General features: G+C 37.8%; 1 protein-coding gene and 1 long non-coding RNA gene across 4 annotated transcripts in view; one reads left to right on the top strand and one right to left on the bottom strand.

The window, feature by feature from the left end:
- The window catches only part of LOC132542723 (uncharacterized), a 392,193-nt gene that overhangs the window by 265,474 nt on the left and 106,389 nt on the right, over window positions 1-20,330 (top strand). The gene's annotated exons all lie outside the window — the stretch shown is intronic.
- CNR1 (cannabinoid receptor 1) overlaps window positions 14,858-20,330 on the bottom strand; it is a 28,605-nt gene continuing 23,132 nt past the window's right edge. For all 3 annotated transcript variants that reach the window (XM_060205503.1, XM_060205502.1, XM_060205504.1), the window contains one exon: window positions 14,858-18,304. In XM_060205503.1, coding sequence (XP_060061486.1) covers window positions 16,823-18,241 — 1,419 coding nt within the window. In that variant the 5' untranslated portion in view covers window positions 18,242-18,304 and the 3' untranslated portion in view covers window positions 14,858-16,822. The remainder of the gene's footprint in view (window positions 18,305-20,330) is intronic.

The raw sequence follows: 20,330 nt of genomic DNA, 5'->3' as shown, positions 1-20,330 counted from the left end.
GAACAAGCACTCATTTCATTGATGGAACTCTGGACGCTTAAAAGGCATTAGACTGAGGTGATGAAATCAGCTCAATGGCCTACTCACAAATGAGATAGAGATGATCCCAAGAGAATTATCAAGAGGGCCTTGACCAATCTAAAGAGAAAGTTGACAACAGAGCAGTATCTGTAGATACCATAGATATACATTATTTAAAACACAGGCTAAATGCAGTACCATAAGTTATTGGCTCTTCTTCCTAAAGACCAGACCATATGGCTTTTAAACCTACCTACTAACACACTGACAATTAATGAAGACACATCATCTTGTTTCATATTAATATGGATTGTTTTAATTAAATATTTCCTTTTGTTTGTTTATTCATTTTACTGGGAAAGTTGGTTTCCAGCATAATTGTTTTCACATAAGTACAACCACTCATTTTCTCATGATAGGTGTCTGTAAACCGCTTTCTCCCCCACAACCTAGATCCTTTCCTATCATTATGTCCCAGGACCCTGGAACTTCTCTATCCCACTCCTTTCCCTCACTCCTCAGAGGCCTTTGCTTTTGCTCAATATAGCACATCCAGTCCAAGTTTTAACTTATGTTTTCCCTTACTGTCTTTGCCTCTTAATTCCCACCTATAAGCGAGATAATACACTATTTGTCCTTCTAATTCAAGATATCTTGTTAACCTCTGGTTGTTCAAAGCTTTCCAACTTCTTCCAATCATTCTATGCTCCAAAACTTCCCCATCCAATGTTTAACCACAGCTTTATTAAGTGATACATCCTCAGTTAAGGAGCCAGAAATAGATCACAGGTGGGTTTAATTAGATCCCCCTTTGATCTTTTTTTTCTCTTCCACATTAAGTATCATTTTATTAAAGAAATGTTGGTCTATAGGATGATTTTTGTCGTGACAGCACATTTCCACAAGACAGGTGTCAGCACATCTAACCATATACCAAACTATCATCCTATTCCACCATAGGGACTTAGATTCCCAACTTTCCCTTAATACTCCTCCTTCTTCCCTTCAGAACCCCCAAATATTATTTGATAGAATATAGCTCATTGGCATTTTAATAAGTTGGAAAAGGCTTGGATAGTGCAGATAGTGTGCTACTCTGTCACATGTGTGATGCAGGTTTGAGCCTGGCCCCGGCCACATTAAGGATGTTTCAGTGTTTTGATTTCTTTCCTATCTATCTATCTATCTATCTATCTATCTATCTATCATCTATCTATCATCTATATATCTATCTATCTATCATCTATTGTCTATATGTCTGAAAAAGTCATCCTGGAGTGGTGAAGTCCTGGAATGATTATAAACATCAACAACAAAACCAAAAATTGTTTGAGATGGGAGCTAGACAACCAGATAGGATGTGTACCTCACCTTGTGCAAAGCCTCTTGTTCAAACCTTAGCAATATATGGAAGCATCACAGCACTGGATTAAGCTCTAAAGATGGGGGAGCCATGCTGTAATTCCTTTCCTTTCCTTTCCTTTCCTTTCCTTTCCTTTCCTTTCCTTTCCTTTCCTTTCCTTTTTTCTTTCCCTTCTCCTTTTTTCCCTCACCCTCTATCTGAAATAAAAAAGACTGAAAAATTTAGCCCAGGAATGGTGGAAAGAAAAAATTGGAGATCTTAATAATGCAGATGAATACTCTTATTTTGAGATTCACTAATACTAACTTAAGAAACATTTAACAAAGTGTTTAGCACATAGTAAGTGAAGTAAAATTGCTTCTTAAAAATAAATACAATTGAAGCTATTGTCTTTAGAACATTTGTACTAGGATACAAATGACTACGTTCACTGTGTCATGGGAACATTTGTAATCTGATAGTGCTGCATGTTCATCTGCATTCATTTCTGATTAGAGGAATCATACCTCCTCTCCCCCTAGAAACCACTCATTCCTTTTACAAGCAATCCACATCTTCCATCTTTGTTTGTCTTGAAAACTAGTGCTGTATGACTTAACATAATTATACTTAGAATCAATACTATTTTTGTATTTATCAAAAAAGACTATTCAACTAAACATTTTTGTAGCCTTTATAAATGACTTTTGTATTTCATGGAATTTAGTAAAGAATAATCATTCCTGGCAGTCAGGCTATAGCACAGCTGGTTAAATGCACGTGGTGCAAAGCTCAAGGACCAGCATAAGGATCCCAGTTAGAGCCCCTAGCTCCCCACCTGCAGGGGAGTCACTTCACAGTAAGTGAAGCAGGTCTGCAGGTGTCTATCTTTCTCTCCCACTTTATATCATCCCCTCCTCTCTCCATTTCTCTCTGTCCTGTCCAACAATGATGACAACAATAATAACTACAACAATAAACTGACAAGGGCAACAAAAAGGAATAAAGAAATATGTATTTAAAAACAAAAAAGAATAATCATTCCTGGGTGTGGCATATTTCGCCAAAACAAAGGAATATGGGGAAGAAGAGTAAATGATATAATGAAGGGACACTAGAGTCCTGGTATACAATCAAGGAGGGAATCAAGGTTTGGGGGATGAATGTCTCCCAGACATTCATCAAGGGGAGATAAGAGGTGTGACTATGTGTCAAAGATTGTACTGTAAACAGTTAATCTCCTAACTAAAAAAAAAAAAAAAAAAAAAGAGGAGTCATTCTCAGAGAGAGAAGTGAATGTTGGCAAGAAACTAATGTATATGCTGAATCAAGGAACTACATAGATCCACGACTGCCAAGGATTACTTATAAACTGTAAATTACCACAGAGCCACATAACCTCCATGGGGTTTCCAGTTGTTTATTCAGCATAGGCAATAGATTTACGCACATATCTGTTGAGTGAATAACACATAATTCAACAAATAATCAAATTCTGACCAATTAAGGTCAACTACCATTAGGGAGAAGAATAAAACAATCTGGTCTTTGTGCAGCATGTTAGCCTGGCTAAAAAAACAAGGACAATGAAGCAGTAGGCTATTACATTAAAGTACAATAAACATAATACTTGAGTGCTGGGAATTACAATACAGTACTGTTTTTAAAAGTCAAATGTAGACGTTATATTTTTTAGTCTATATTGTGCTGGTTTCCAAACTTAGATCTCAAATGGGTGATGAAATTGTGGTGTCAGTTACATGGGAAGATTTCAAGTATACCTTTAAATCCAATGAAAATCATATATTTTTTTAGTACCTTCAATTTTTGCATATATACACTCTGGAAAAATACTACATATTGCAAAGAGTTTGATTTTATATATGAATTCTATGCACAGAGATTGACTGCTACTAAGTCACCCAGGAAGTACTAGGGAGAACAAGGTGACACTGAATTGATCACAGAAGACAGAATCATATTTTAGCAAAGAATTCTCTAGCAATTCATCTGTAAAGCAGAGATTTGCCACTTTTTAGACTTAGCTACAAACAAACCCTACCAAGCAGTCAGTGTTGCTAAGGTTAGGAAGAAAATGTGGCATAAATAAGAGGATTTATCCCTATTTGAGATTAAAGAATGTTCATCTAAACTTGCGCCTCTCTCTCATTTTCTTTTTTTAAATTTTTTTATTGTTGTTGTTGATGTTGTTGGATAGGACAGAGAGAAATGGAGAGAGGAGGGGGAAGATAGAGAAGGGGAGAGAAAGACAGACACCTGCAGACCTGCTTCACTGCTTGTGAAGCGACCCCCCCCCCTGCAGGTGGGGAGCCAGGGGCTCAAACCGGGATCCTTTTGCCAGTCCTTACATTTGCACCACCTACGCTTAACCCATTGCACTACCGCCCAACTCCCATCTCTCTCATTTTCTAAACACTCCCAATTAAAACCTTACATCAACACAGCACTTCAGTAACAGTAACTTAAGGTATAGTCACAGAAGCCACCCCATTGCATTTTAACTCTAGCCTGACTGGCCTTATAGAGAATATTGGAGAAAGACTGTTGGGCAAGGAAGTCTTAGCCAAAATCAAACTCTACAAGACCTGGAACCCAGGCCTGGTATCTCTTCCTTTACATCACAGCAGCTTTATTGAATTTTCTGCAGATGGGCGGGGGGGCAGTCTGACCATGGCAGTTATTCTGAAGAGCCTGCAGTGAGGGCCCAAGGGGCCATGTGAGGCTTAGGTGGTTGGTCTTCTTGGCACCAAGCAGACATGAATGGAATCACTGCTAAATGGAAATGAAATTCCCTCTGGCTTGCTTCTGCCTGGACTCTGTTCTCCTTGTTATTTAGTAGCTAATTACACAGTCTGCATAGTGTCTCTGCTTCCAGCCTGGTGCTGCCTGCTCTGTGACCATTTGCCTGCCTGTTATTTCTGTCAGCCAACAGAGGTCAGCCAGAGAAGGCATCAGGCTTTAATCAGCCTCCTCTCCCACTTGGTAGCATTGGTGGCAAAATGATTACAAGATACTTCATATTTGATTATTAAGGATGAATACATCTGGGGATTATTTATGGATTTCATTACTCACTTTATTCCCATTCACTATTGTTGGGAAGGTTTGCCCAAATCCCTAGCATAATTTCAGATTTGCAGTGAGGTTCTGTGCTCTGAAAAAACAAATGTATTCAGTTCATCCACATCTATATTTGGTAAACAATTCCAATTTACAGAACACAGAAGCATGATTAAAGGTTTGTGTAAGGTAAGTGTGTAGGATTGGTGAGAACATTTTAAGTTATAGAAACTTTTCACTGTAAGGAGTAAAGTTGTGATTGAAAATTCCTTGCAAATTGGATTTATGGACATTTAGGTGCATTTCAAATTCACCAGAAGAGGTGACAGCTGGAGGTACACACCCAGCTCTGAGAGCTTCAGCAGGTGCAAAGTATTTTTGTGACAAGATAATTCTCTTCCCATTTGTCTTTTTTATAAATTTGAATTTAAATGTATCAAGTTGTTTTAAAACACCTGTATGGTTAAATCTGCCAACATTCTTTTCATTGACTGCCTGGTAAATTAACAGACTCATTCTTTCATGGGGACATTATAAGATGCCTATATACTTCTTTCAAAGCTGAGAAGTCTTTATTGTAAATTTGGCATAAGGTTTTTAATGGGCCACACCTGATTACATTCCTATAATTCTTGAACACTCATTCTCTGTGTACAGTGAAAACACACACACACACACACACACACACACATACAATTACACACACACACATTGGGTTAGTTCATATAGCCAGGTTTAGAGGTTTCTGTGAATTTGTGAATTCAATGTTAAATCTGGTGGCTGTTGTGTTTATGTTTATTTGGGTAAGGAAGCTGTATTTGCTTGTACATTTAGTTCTGAATCTAGTATCTTTCCAAATGCTTTAAGCACTTGTCTACTGCATTTTCATCTAGATCTAGGAGAGTTGGGCAAGGTCATTTTCATTTGTGAATTTCATAGTTTTTTTCTGATGTTTATGCCTCATCTTTTCATTCCCTAAATAAAATCTATTATTTACAGAATCCATTTTCCAGATCATTGTTCTTTGCTGTCATGTATTGAGATGACTTCAGAATCCCAATACAAATATATAATACTATGAAAAAGCTCCACCATTTTTACTTGATAGAAGCACAGTGCCAATTTTGCCTAGAGTTTTGCTTTCCCTTGGCCTACTGCTTGACATCCCTTATTGAGGCTGAATATTCTAGCCTGGACATAAAGAAAAGAGCTTTCTTTTTAGCTACTTTACACTATTTATCATCAAGGATGGTAGCACTGAAATAAAGATGTCATGTCTTACTGTCAAGTCCCTTGGTTCATAACTGTTCCCTGGCTTCTTTGTGCATTCATCATGAGAAGTCATATCTTGGTTACATTCTTTAATCATCCTTAGAAGCAGACCTAGGAGTTCTATTGGAAGGTATGTGAAATCAGGAATGGAAGCTGATCTTGCTGGTGGGCATTGTATCTTAGCCATATTATTTCTCATTTCAAACTAGCAAAGGTGATCTGTTAATATACATGCAAAGCCTAAAGAAGTGCCCTCTTCTTCTTCAGGCATCTCCTGAGGCCACCTTGTTACAGAATTTACTTTCATAATCAGTTTCTAAGAATCGATATTTCTTTTCCTGTTTCCCTCTGCTTGGACGTAATGTGATTAGAACAAAGAGTTCCCATGTGTTGCACCTTACCAGAATTTGTTAAAGAAACCACTGTCCTGCAGACCTCCTCTCACAAAGGAATTCCACTTTTTCCCTCTCATTTGAAATGGCTACTAGAGTTGAGGAGTTTCAGGGAGACTAATGTGTCCTCAAATTTATAGAAGGACCTTTAGGAAAGGTAACTTGTTCCAAGAACTCTACTGATTTTTCTTTTCTTCAGTAGTAATATGTCCTATCTTGTGCATCTCTCCATTGTCCCCTGGACATAGTGACATTTTGTAATACCATTCTGGGTCATTCCAAAAAATATTTAGATTTACCTACTTATCTAATAATGCTGAGAAAAACAGGGCTTCCCCCCCATTGGGAAATAGAGGCATTTTCTTGGACTTTTCATCACATATTTCAATGATGGGGAGAAATTCTTAATAGGAAATATTTGCATTGTGTGGTCAAGTCAGACAAATTCCTTACAGTTATCCAAGCTAGTAAAATTGGAATTTAACAAGACAGGCAATCAGAGGCTGAATGGAATGACTAGTAGTCAGTCCTCTGTCCTTTTCTACAGCAATCAGAAGTCTTGCAATTTCTGAATTCATTCAAACCAGAAATCATTTATCTGGTTTATAAGTTCAAGTTATTAAAATATGTCAAAAACTGTATGGCAGAGCTCCTTTTCTCTTAAAAATACACATGATTTTATGAATTTTGTAAATATATCTATGGTAAAATATTTAGAAAAATTGAAATATGAAACTTTTAAAAAGGATTAATACTTCATTTTCTTCCCCCACAAAGATGTTTTTAGTGTTTCCTTCTCTTAAGACCGTCTGTGATATGCTATCTGAATAAAATAATTAAACTTTGGTCAGGTGTAGTATTGGGTTGTTTGGACAGTTTTAAAAGATTCTCCCTTTCAGTCCTTATGTAGCTGCTCCCCAAAGGATTTATGTATCTCTTCAGGCAAACCAAACAGTAGCAGCAGCAATAATCTTATTTAAAAAGGGGGCAGAAGGGCAGAGGGTTGGAGGCCCCAAGGGTTGTCGTTCAATACCGTTCCTGTCATCTGGAGATCAGAGAATTTGCCCCAGCCCAGGTGAATAATGACCAGGAATACTTTGACTGATGACTGCTCGGTTTGGGGGAGCTAATTGATGCCCCTTAATTCCTAGTGAATAATGCTCTTTCTAGCACTGACAGTAATGTTATCAGGAGGTAAGATATGTGGCCAGTTAATGAGGAGGCAGGATCCAGAGAACCCACCCCCACCTCTGGTGCTCTGCTGAGTCAAGCACAGAGTGATGGTTGTATACCTGTGTACATACAATATTTTGTAAAATATATATATATATATATGTGTGTGTGTGTGTGTGTGTAGTGTTTCTAGTTCAAATATATTTGAACTAGAAAAACTAGGGAGAAGGATACTTAACCTTTGACCTTTGGGGATTAATATTATGCTCTGGAAAGCCCAGTGCAGGTGCATCAAAAACAATAAATCACCTTAGCATTCATGGTTTTTAGTACTCTGCATCCTCATTACTCTCCCTGGAGTACCTCATCCCAGTCACAAGAGACTGTGTCATTTTCTGGATATATCATATTCTCTCTCTCTCTTTCTTTCTCTCTCTCTCTCTCCACTGTACTTCTATTACTTCTCTCTATCTCCTTATTTTGACCAGCTCCAATTTTGTCTTCAATACTCAAATCAAGAGTCATCCCGTCCTCCTGAGTCAGCCCCTTCTGATTTCTCATAGTCTCCTCTATTTTAGCATTGCTTCTGTTACATTGGGATGATCTGGTTAAGTCGGCCTTTTTCACAAGATGCCAAGTAAGTTGAAGACTTGACACTTAACAGTGTTGTTTAACTTGAATAAAATAAATGCATAATTAAATGGAAAGTAGCTTGTGAATATCAACTCAGCAGTGCAGTGGCTAAGCATACATATGACCAAATGATAACAAAACAAAATAAAACTTGAACTCTGTGAAATTACGATACTAGTACTTGACACCTTCACTGAAAATATTAAATGAGACAACAAATATCATAAAAAGGAGACAACTCACAATCATCAACAATGCCAACTACACATAGTACTTTGTATAAAATACTAAATTGTATCTTACAATTTTATAGAGTTACATTTAATTGACTAACAATTACTTTCTAGATGTTCCATGTATAAATTAAAAATAAAAAGTAATCTTAAAAAATCTAAAATAATTAGAATTTAGGATTTTGATGGAGGAAGTAGCCCCCCAAATTGAGTGAAACAGTGTGATCAGGAATATATCTGTAGTATCCAGTTCTGGGGATAAAATAAATCAGACTTCTCAGCCACTGCTTCAACTACCCAAGGTGAGTGGTGAGTCATGCTAGGCAAGCAATAAGAACACAAGTTTATTTTGACACACAGAATGGCTTTAATAAAGTTTCTCTATTGCTACTATCTGGAGAAGAAAAAAATGCAAATTATCTGGTTAGAGCCAAGTACCTCATCATACCTTACTCTTCTCTTACAATGTGATATGATGGACAGGTCCAGAGTTTAGAGTCAAAGAACCTAAGTTTTATGTGACCCTAGTCAAGGTTCTGACTTCTTGAGTCTAGTGATGTGGATATGTACTGTAAAACACTAGAAATTCAGAAATTATTTTTACTAGACTTTGTGGTAAAGTGTTATTTGTCATCTTTGAATTTCTTAGTATATAGAAGTTTTCAATAAATACTTACGAAGTGTATAACTTTAAATGAATAATGAATGAATGACTAGAGGCACTATGGTTTAATAAAAACAAGATGCATTTACTTTTTTTCTTGGTGAATTTATTTTATGAGAGAGGGTCTGAGAGCAGCACTTTGGCATATATAATGCTTGGGATGGAACCTGAGTTCTTGCATATGCAAGTCCTGTCTTCTACTGCTGAGCCATTTCCCACCCTACTTTGGGTTTGGATTTTTTATATTTGTTTTTATTTTAAATTTTATTTATTTATTCCTTTGAGGAATGAACCCAGGGCCTCATGCATGTAAGCTATCATATATGAGTGGCATCCCAATGCTAATATTTTTTTCTCATTCTTTCTTATTATAGAGAAGAAAATGGAAAAAGGAGAAAGGAGAGAGACATTAAAATACTGCTCCATCATCCATTAGTTTCCCTTCCCCCTGTGCTGTCTATGCTTCCCTGGGGTGAAGTGGTGCTAGAACTTGAATCCAGGACTTAATCAAGGTATACTCCAGTGGGTGAATTATCTACTGATCCAGTTTTTTTTTTTTCATATCAAGATGTAAGTTCAAATTTTATCTATGTGGTTTTTACCTCCGTAAAAGTTTGTTCATCTATAACATGGAGTTAATAATAAATTTACTATAGAATTCTTTGAAAATTAAATTATATGCACTATGGACCAAAGATAGCTCAGCTAGTATTATCATGTGTCACTCAGGTTTAAGCCTTGGCACCATACTGGAAGTGCTATACTAATGGAGAAAGCATTTGTACTGTTATAGTGCTCTCTCTCTCTCTCACACACACACACACACACATTCTCTCTCTCTCTCTCTCTCTGTGTGTGTGTGTGTGTGTGTGTGTATGTGTGTGTGTGTGTGTGTGTGTGTGTGTGTGTGTGTGTGTATCCAGAGTGGTAAAATCATGTGCAAGACTATGGTTCTGCCCAAAAACATAGCAATAATGACACATTTGGAGTCTAATGATTTCTTCTCCAGTGATTCTTCCAGAACAATAGCTGCCTCCATTAAAGTTAGTCAGGTCTTTGACATTTGCCACGATTTTGATGTCAGCCAAATTTTTGTACTTGGAAAAAAAAAGTGAGCATTTCAAATGAATTGACCTTACCAAAATATGCTACGTATTATGTCATTATTGTTGTTGTGAAGATGAACAGCTTAAGTCATCTATTTCTTTAAGGGAAAAATTATTCATTTGCTACCCAAGTATTTGAATACTGATATTCAAAGCAAAGAACAATGTGTCACAGTGAATACTGGGGAGTCCTTGTTTTATTTTTCTCTTAATCTAAGACTGCAATTTGCATTACCTTAATAATATCTTAATGTATTGCATGATATATATTATGTAATATCATCTTACATAATACAATATCTTATTATGTTAATTATTAATTGTTGTTGTCAATTCCTTCCTGCTATTGTCTTTTTCTTTGGATGTGTCACAGAGAATTATGCATTTTATAATCTTATATTGTCATTGCTTGACTTTACCCAGACACTGCTAAAATGGTTAAGACAGCAGTTCAGTGATCTGTACTTTTGAGATGTGCAGAGATCTGCACATTTCACCACATTCCTAAGCTTATTAAATGTGTACATTATAAATTTCTCTTTGCAGCATTCCAGAAATTAAGGAATGATGATGTGTGTTCATTTTCTATATGCTTATATGAACCTAAGAACTTCACATTTATCACTTGCATTTAAGGAGAATTTTTTCTCCACCAGTGTTATGGCTAGGGCTTCACAACTGCATGACTCATCTTCTCCCAGTGGATGGGATTTTTCCTTTTTTTGGTAGAAGATGAGAAACACAGAGGGAGAGGAGGGGAAGAAAGAGACAGAGAGAGGAGAAGCACAGTGGCACCACTTCAACAGAGAAAAATCTTCTTCAATGCAAATGTTCAATGTGCTGGCTGAGCCTTAAATCCAAGTTCTTATTCATGATAAGGTGTATACTCTACCTGGCGAGCCATCTCCAGATGCCCCAGGAGTCTTTATTTAATGTAGCACCAAAAGTACATGTGTAATACAACCACACACCATTTTACCCAGTCATAATTAGAAAAAGGAGACAGAAGGGGAAGGGAGAGTTAAATAGAATAGAAGACACTACAACACCATTCAACCATCTATGGTTTTTCATGTGGTGTGGGGGTCTCATTCTTCACAAAGAGTACATTTCAGTGAGTGATCTATCTCACACCACCACCAGAGTAAATATTTCAGTGTAAATGGTGGGGTGTTTCCTATCACAGTCACTCATAGGAAATACACTGAGACCCACATACTTCTCTGTTTTTTGCTTTTGTTTGTATGTTCTTAAGGGGTAGCTAATGCTTTATAGTGCAGTCATTGTCACATGAATACATTTCATTCTGCACTCAGCCCCCACAGCTCTCTTCCACCTTTTCCTACCCACCCCTCTCCCCAGAGCTCCTTGCTTTGATGTAATACACCATGCCCAGTTTGTTTCATTTTATTTTCTTCCTCCCTGTCCCCAGTTATTAGGTCCCATTTATAAGGATCATTCTGTATTTCTACTTCTCTTTATGGTTTATTTCACTTAACATAATGTCTTTCAATTTTATTCAGGTTGGCACAAATTAGATGATGTCATCATTTTTAACAGCCAAATAGTATTTCATCCTGCATATATACCATAGATTTTTTTAGCCACTGATTTGTCATTATTACATCATTTAAAAAAAAAAAATATATATATATATATATATATATATATATATATATATATATATATTTCTACATAGATGGCAGCACATTATTGTTGGGTCTGTTTCTGAGTTTTGAAATTCTATATGAAGACATGAAATTATTTTACTCCCGGCAAGTATCACTATAAAATTTAAAAACTAAGAACCTGAAGTGGGGCCAGAGGTGCACCTGGTTAAGGGCATACATTATCATCTACAAGCACTGGGTTTAAGCCCCCAGTCCCCACCTGGAAAGAAAACTTTACAAGTAGTGAAGCAGTGCTATAGGTTTCTCTCTTTCTTCCTATCTTCCCCACTTCCTTTCAGTTTTTTTCTGTTTTATCTAGAAGTGGTGGATTTATCATGCAGGAACAAAGCACCAGTGATAACCCTAGTGACTATATATATATATGGCTTAATTTTTGTTAGAAACTTTCAGCTTATGCAGACAATTAATACTTACCAAAAGAGACACAATAATAAATTTAAATTATAGATATTAAAAATAATCTATTTTCAAATATTTGCCAACTCATTTTAAAACTTCCTTTCAAAATTGCAAAAAATTATTTTAGATAGAAATAATGTGTAAATCTAATTTTAACACATTTTTCCTTAGTATAAAAATTAAAATCCATGTTCTGTTATTGTTCCAGTTACAATTGTGTGAGGTTTTATAAGGTAGGTTGAAAAGCAATTATCTCTTTCATGTAATTCAGAGTATATGATGTTCATAAATTTTTTAGTTTCATATTTACAAAATCTGCTAACTTCTAATTTATCTGATACATTGTGAATAGTAAATCTGTTTTAATATGGAAAAAATCATTAAGCTCAATAAAAAAAAGAATGCTATTAAAAAGTATGGCAGGCTTTTCCCCCTCTGTCATATAATATATACTTTTTTTTTTTTTAACCAGAGCACTGTTCAGCTCTGGATTATGGTGGTGCAGGGGATTGAACCTGGATCTTTGGAGCCTCAGGAATGAGAGTCTGTTTGCATAACCAATATGCTATCCGCCCAATATATAGCTTTTTGTATGCTTTTTCTAGACTAAAAAATGAGTATGTTAATCTAATCTGTTCCCATTTATTAAATCGTGAGTGCTTATTGAAAGCAGTTGTTCTGGACTGTAAAATAAGGCAGAACTCAAAGGCACTGTGTGTTCTTTATGATAATCTAGAATTTTTATTTGATTCCAGGTAAATTTAGACAACAGACATGATGGGATGTTTTCTCTTTGAATAAATAACACTGTAATTACATCATTGAAATAAAATATAGTATGGGTTTAATACATTGCAAGTATTACAGAAGTACTACTGCTATAATAATTTAATGACTGAAGCTACATTGAATAACACTCTTACTAGTACCTGTGTACAATGCATTATACAGATTACTAACAAAGATACTGCAGCAGTTTCAAGGATGTTACCAGCTCTACAAACATCTAACAATACAATATTTGTCTAAGAGGAAAAGTAATCATGGTAGATTTACAGACAGTTAAGGGTTCTATTTTCCACTTGAAACATTGGAAATAAGAACCTAGATCATCTGTTATCTTGATTCATATTATTACAATAAAAGGTTTTCTTTCTTGGGGACTTCAATCCCCAGCAGGCCTAGTACACTAAGTTTACTTGAAGACAGTTTTTAGGATGCTACAGCAATGTAAAGAAATCCTCCTATCCGAAAATTACTGATTTATAAGCCACTGCTTAAACATCTGACTTTTTAAAAACCTATTTACATACGTTCAGCCCAAATCAGATAAAATATCTTGTATATGTTATAAGAGGCATTGTTAACATTTCATCAGAAGCCCAGTGCAAGATAATTGTTAATAGCCATTGCCTAGCATTTAGGAGATTTTAAAATATCATACAAATATACAGTTAGATTGTGAGAAATCTAATTTTGTGCATGATTTTGGTGGACTCTTTTACAGGTATGAAATGGCACAAATTAACCAACAGGACAGTAACTAGAATGTTATCCTTCCAGGGCCTACTATCTGGTGGTTGGGTCAATTTCCTGCATCATGGGTTGAAGTAGCCAGACTATAAACCTGACTCAATAGGGATGGGAGGTTTAGAAGCATCTATGTAGGCAGCTTCTGCAGCTTCTCCAAGATCCATCTTTCTTTTTTATCTATTTCACATGTAATGGAAAATTAGAGGCTCTTGGGGATAGAACCTCCTTGTTTAAATTAAAATATTGGCCCAGAACTGAAAGATTAATTATTACTCTGAAGAAATCAAGCAGGCTGGAAATTTGGCCCTTTCTAAGATGTATGTGATGGTGAAATGGAAGGTCATGGTAAGTCTGCTACCTTCCAAGGAAAGTAGAAAACTCAGGTCAGACCTTACAAAACATATTGAAATCTAAATTATATTTAAGTTAATGAGTCTAATTAAGGGGCTAATTAATGAATGGTTCTAGTGAAGGCAATAAGAATGAGTATAGTCACTAGAGAAAACACTTGAGTCATGGGTTAAGAAATGACATTTTTAAGTATCAGAATGAATTAAACTGATTTAAATATTCAAGAAATGAAGGTGGTATGATACATACATGATATTTCACAGATATTCCTTAGAATATCAGTAAGCACCAAGTTTAGTGCTGTCAGCCCCATTGTCCCTTAATTTATTATACATGATTTAAATATTGAAAACACAATACAAAAACTACATTTCATACACACACACAAAGGCAGTTTCAAAAATGAATTCTGAAATTATTCTACCAATTGCAAGACTTTCATCTTCACCAATCTTCACAGCTGTGAGAAGAAAGTTGGTACTGCCTGGTGAGGTCTGAGATGATTGTATTTGGGATGATGGGGGACAAGACAGGCAGTTCTTAAATGGTAACTAGACCCTGGTGAGTTTTTTCATAATCTTTTCTCTTGCTTCTCAAGAGAGATTCTTAATCTTCTAGCACCCTGAGATCTGATGTAAATATGGTAAAAAGGGAAATGTGAGCAGATTTGAGTTGTTCTCAGTCTTTCGCTCTCTGTCTCTTTCTCTCTCTTTCTCTAACAAGGGTGGAAAATGTTGCCAGTGGAGGGAGTTTAGAGCCATTTCTTTTCTAATGACTTATATTTACATGTATTTGATTAATATTAGGAGCTCAAAAACCAAAACACTCTCATTTCCTGACACTAACACTGTAAATAAAGACCTTTACTAGAGTGGTCATCATTAATTGTCTCCTGATACACACTAGTTTTCATGGAATACTATAGGTTGACAGGTGATTCAAAATACCTTTATCTATCTAATCTATCTATCATCTATCTATCTATCATCTGTCTATACCAGAGCCTGAAACCTACTCAGACAAGGTGGATGCCAGGTGGGCACCAAGGTTATCTGGGGAAAGCATAGAGGCAGCCATATAGCATCCAAATCTCCATCATGATTGTGTTAGCTCCTTACTGCTCTTTTCTTCCTCACTTACTGTTGACTGGGTTCCTGAGCCACATGGGCTGCTCCTGATAGTTCTACGCAGTAAGCAGTGCATAGTAACACTTGAAATTGGGATCACACTGCCTACACACACAGTCTCAGTCTCTCGCTCTCTGTCTCTTTCTCTCTAACAAGGGTGGAAAATGTTGCCTGTGGAGGGAGTTCAGAGCCATTTCTTTTCTAATGACTTATATTTACATCTACTCGATTAATATTAGGAGCTCAAAAACCAAAACACTCTCATTTCCTGACACTAACACTGCAAATAAAGACCTTTACTAGAGTGGTCATCATTGTCTACTGATACACACTAGTTTTCATTGAATACTATAGGTTTATTTAGTCACACCTGACCCAGTCTCTGAAGGAGGTTAGAGAATTTTGTGAATGTTCACAGCCAATGTTTTTATCAACAGGATATCTGGAAGAACTCAATTTTAGAAACTGACTCGATGTGCAAGAGTGCAGGAAGTGGTAGAGTATACACTTGATCACAGTTTTCTCACTTTATGACATTACTATAACAGTTATAAGATAGAAACACACACACACACACACACACACACACACATATATATATATATATATACGTACACACACAGCATATTTCACTGATCCAGACAATACGTCTTTTCAGTTAAGAAAAATATGAAGACTGCTGTTTGGCCACCCACACATGGAATCTACTTAAACCTGGAATATAAGAATGCAATATTATTCAAGTAAACAACAATTGCACAGTGATAACAATAAACATTAAAATTGACACATGCTATCTTAAGAGGTCCAGTAATAGCTAAAGACTAAAGAAAGTCAAAGATGTCAGTCAAAAAGTCAATATGCCTTCTCTCTTCCACTTTCATTGTAATCCATTACTTGCAGAGCAACTATAGTCCAGAAGATAATAAATGTCATTGATGCAAATGCAGAGCTAATTTAAGTATCAATGAATTCTGCTCAATACTTTGAGTAGTTTTTAAAGTCTCATTGTAGTAACAGAAAAATAAACTCTTATGATTAATTCAATGTCATTTGAATAGATACTTGAAAAAAATTAAGGTTTTTAAAGTTACATCCTGGGCAATAATTTCTTCAAAAAGTGACCTCATTGGTATATTTATCCACTGCTTATGTTTCACTGTCCAAAAAAAAGTCTAGCTTTAAGTTTTGCTGAACTAGAAAAATATAAATAACACATAGTAAACACTGATACACATCTCACAGGACAAAATACATTTTACACAACAGTTCTAATTTTAAATACTATAGCTTGTAAAAATGGGCATCTCTGATACTTATCAACAAGTACATTTCACATTATGACAGATAGATTCACAAAGATGTTACTCATTTGATGGCATTTTTCTACGAGTACTTGAACTTGAGATTGTATCAGCAAAGCTTTCTCTTCAGTTTCACTGAGACATGGAAGGAGTTTAGAGTCACTGAAACCACAGGCTTTTTTTTTTCATTACACACCCCTGGAAAACCAAGTTTGAGTACCTACACTATGGAAATGTTAGAGAACATAGTTGACAATTACTTTACCACTGAGAATGGTAAACATAAAAAAAAATATAACTGATGAGATAAGACTCCTCTAGATCTTGAACTTTGAAAAAAAAAGAGAGAAAACAGAAGGAGAAGGAGAAGAAAAAAAAAGAGGAGGAGGAAGAGCAGGATGACAGAGGAGGAGGAAGAGTAAGAGGAGGAAGAATAGGAAAAGAAGGAGGAAGAAGAGCAGAATTATTTCTTTTCCTATGCAGCTAGAGAGATGTTAGGCTCACAGAGCTTCAGCAGACGTGTCTGTGGACACAGACATGGTCACCTTGGCAATCTTGACCGTGCTCTTGATGCAGCTCTCAGCAGCCCTGTGGACACTGGCTGCATTGTTGGCATGTTTATGTAGACAGTCAGAATCCCCCATGCTGTTGTCGAGAGGCTGTGCCGTTCCTTCACAAGAGGGGAACATACTCCGGAAAGCATGTCTCAGATCCTTGCTCCTCAGAGCATAGATTATGGGGTTCACAGTGGAATTCAGCAGGCAGAGCATACTGCAGAAGGCAAACACTGTCTTAATGAGTTTATTCATCTTCCCAAAGACATCATACACCATGATGGCAAGCAAAGGGCCCCAGCAGATGATTAACACCACAAGGATCAGGACAAGAGTCTTGGCCAGTCTAATGTCCATGCGGGCTTGGTCTGGCCGGGTCACCTGCACCTTGCCATCTTCTGATGTGTGGATGATGATGCTCTTCTGGGTGCCTCGCTGGATCATTCGGACAGCATGGCTGTGGGCCTTCCAGAGAATGTACATATAGGCATACACGATGAACAGTAGCAGCACACTGGTGACCCCAATCCAGAACATCAGGTAGGTCTCATCAATGAGGGGGAAAATATCCGAGCACACAGATTGCAGCTTCTTGCAGTTCCAGCCCAGAAGAGGCAGCACGGCAATCACAATGGCGATGGTCCACATCAGACAAAAGGCCACCACAGCCTTGGGCCTAGTGACGATCCTCTTATAGGCAAGAGGCCTGTGGATGGATATGTACCTGTCAATGGCTGTGAGGAAGAGGCTGCCCACCGAAGCAGTGAAGGAGGCCGTGACACCACCCAGTTTGAACAGGAACACATTGGGGCTGTCTTTACGATGGAACACATGGAAGTCGACGAAGCTGTAGACAAAAATGACACTCCCCAGCAGGTCGGCCACCGCCAGGCTGCCAATGAAGTGGTAGGAGGGCCTACAGCGGAGGCTGCGGGAGTGGAGGATGACACAAAGCACCAACAGGTTCTCCAGGACCGTGAAGGTACCCAATGTGAGGGAGAGCACGGCAATCGCCAGCTGCTGGCTGGGATTCAGAATCATGAAGCACTCCATGTCCATGAAGTTCTCCCCACACTGAATGTTCTCCTCATTCTCCTTGAAGGATGAGAGGGACTTGTTGTAGTACTCGGTGATGTTCCCTGAGTCCACTGGGCCTAACTGGGAGCTGTCTCCTGCGGTCATCTTTTCCTGGAAGGGGTTTCCTCGAAAGGAAGTAAGAGGGAATTTCTGCGGGAAATACCCTAGTTTGGCTGCCATGTCTCCTTTAATGTCTTCGTATTGAATGTCATTCGAACCCACGTAGAGGAGGTCTGTCGTGATGGTGCGGAAGGTGGTGTCTGCAAGGCCATCTAGGATCGACTTCATACCCTTTGTCTTCTCTTAGGTCAAACTCTGAATGACTGAGAGAGAGACCCAGCACAGGAGATCCTAACAGGAGGATAAGACAAACAAGCTGAATCACAAGAACTTTCAGCATAAAAAAAAACAAAAACACTGAACATTGCCCTGGCATGGGCCATCACGGGGTTTCATTTCTGTCCCTAAATGGAGGTCAAATTCCTGTCACACAGACAATCAAATGAGGCAGTTACTCAGAGGAAGTCAACCAAAACTGAAATGTCTTTTTTTCATCATGTAAGCCATTTAGATTTTTTTTTAAAAATATTTTATTTATTTAACACAGCTAGACAGGGAGAAAGACACCTGTAGTACTGCTCCATCACTCATGAACAACCCTTCCCCCCACCACCACTTTGCAGGTAGGAGATCAGTTTGAACCCAGGTCCTTTAGCAAGGTGACATGTGTATTTTTTGTTCTTCCAGGGGCACCACCGTTTGAGCCAAAAACCTTTTGAATTAAAGTCATGCTATGAGTCCTGTTCTACAGGGTATTTGAAACAAATACTGAAGGAGATGATTTTTAGACATTTTATGAATTTCACAGTGGTGTTAGGAAGTGATTACCACCTGCCTTCTACAATCAGATACACACAGAATCCTAAAACTAGTGGGCATGGGGGAAAGTAAGGTGTCACATTATATCTGCTGAGGGTGACACAGTAGAGTGCACATATTACTATGAAGGTGAACCTAGGTTTAAGCTCCTGGTCCCCATCTGCAGGGTGGAACTTCATGAGTGGTAGACCAGTGCTGCAGTTCTCTCTCTCTCTCTCTCTCTCTCTCATTCTCTCTCTCTCTTCTTCCTCACCCCGTGTGTCTCTCATTCTATCAGAATGAAAAAAGAAGCATACAGCATGGTAAGGAGATATAGACTCTTACCCTGGTTCCATTAGGCAATCTTCCTTACACACTAGAGCAGTATGGAGCAAACCATGGCTAAGATGAACTACAAAAATATCAATAGCAGTATGTTAACACTCTTTTCAGCAACCAGGTTCTGGACCAGACTTCCTGGGACTGATGATCCCACCAATGTGTCCTGGAGCTCTGCTTCCCCAGAGACCCACCCTACTAGGGAAAGAGAGAGGCAGACTGGGAGTATGGGTCGACCAGTCAACACCCATGTTCAGTAGGGAAGCAATTACAGAAGCCAGACCTCCTACCTTCTGCAACCCACAATGACCCTGAATCCATACTCCCAGAGGGATAGAGAATAGGAAAGCTATCAGGGGAGGAGATGGGAATATGGAGATTGGGTGGCAGGAATTGTGTGGAGCTGTACCTCTCTTATCCTATGGTTTTGTTAATGTCTCCTTTCTTAAATAAATAATTTTAAAAATATCAACAGCAACCAGGAAAGAGTCAAGGAAGGAAGATTTGCACTAAGGAGTAATGAGGCAAAGTATTGCCTTACAGGCACACAATGACAGGGTTACACTGCAAAACAGTAGACAGAACAATGGTGGCCAGGGCCTTCCTTGATCATGACTCTAGAAATAAAGGTGAACCAGGAGAGGGGCCAAATTATCAGTCTCCTCAGTTTTAATCTGGGAAACATGGTTTTATTTCAAGACAAAAAGCCAGATAATTGAACTGACTATAAATGTTTCACAATATGCCTACTGAGACCAGGCCACTCAATGGATGGGGAGTTTGCATTGATATTCACACAGCCCAGATTCAGGCTCCAGAACTAGTTAGATGGTGCTATGGCAACAGAGACAGCTCCAGGGGCTGTGGCATCTCTCCCACTTTTTTTTTCTCTGTATCCACAAAGTAAAAAAGTGGACTGGAGCAGTGCAATTACTACTGCACAAGGCCACATTTCCACTAGAATAAAATAAAACATGGTGTTGCTCTTGGTTGAGCACACACATTATTATGTGAAAGAGCCCAGGTTCAAGCTCCTAGTCCCCACCTGCTAAGGCATAAGTGCTTTACTTGTGGTGAAGCAGTGCTGCAGGACTCTCTCTCACTTTATACCTGCCTTTCCTCTCTCAATTTTTACATTTTATCAAATGTAAGAAAAGTTGAGTAAAGTTAGAAATGTTCC

This window comes from Erinaceus europaeus, chromosome 13 (assembly GCF_950295315.1).
Source record: "Erinaceus europaeus chromosome 13, mEriEur2.1, whole genome shotgun sequence".
NCBI lineage: Eukaryota > Metazoa > Chordata > Mammalia > Eulipotyphla > Erinaceidae > Erinaceus > Erinaceus europaeus.
This window is presented reverse-complemented; position numbering and strand designations above follow the sequence as displayed.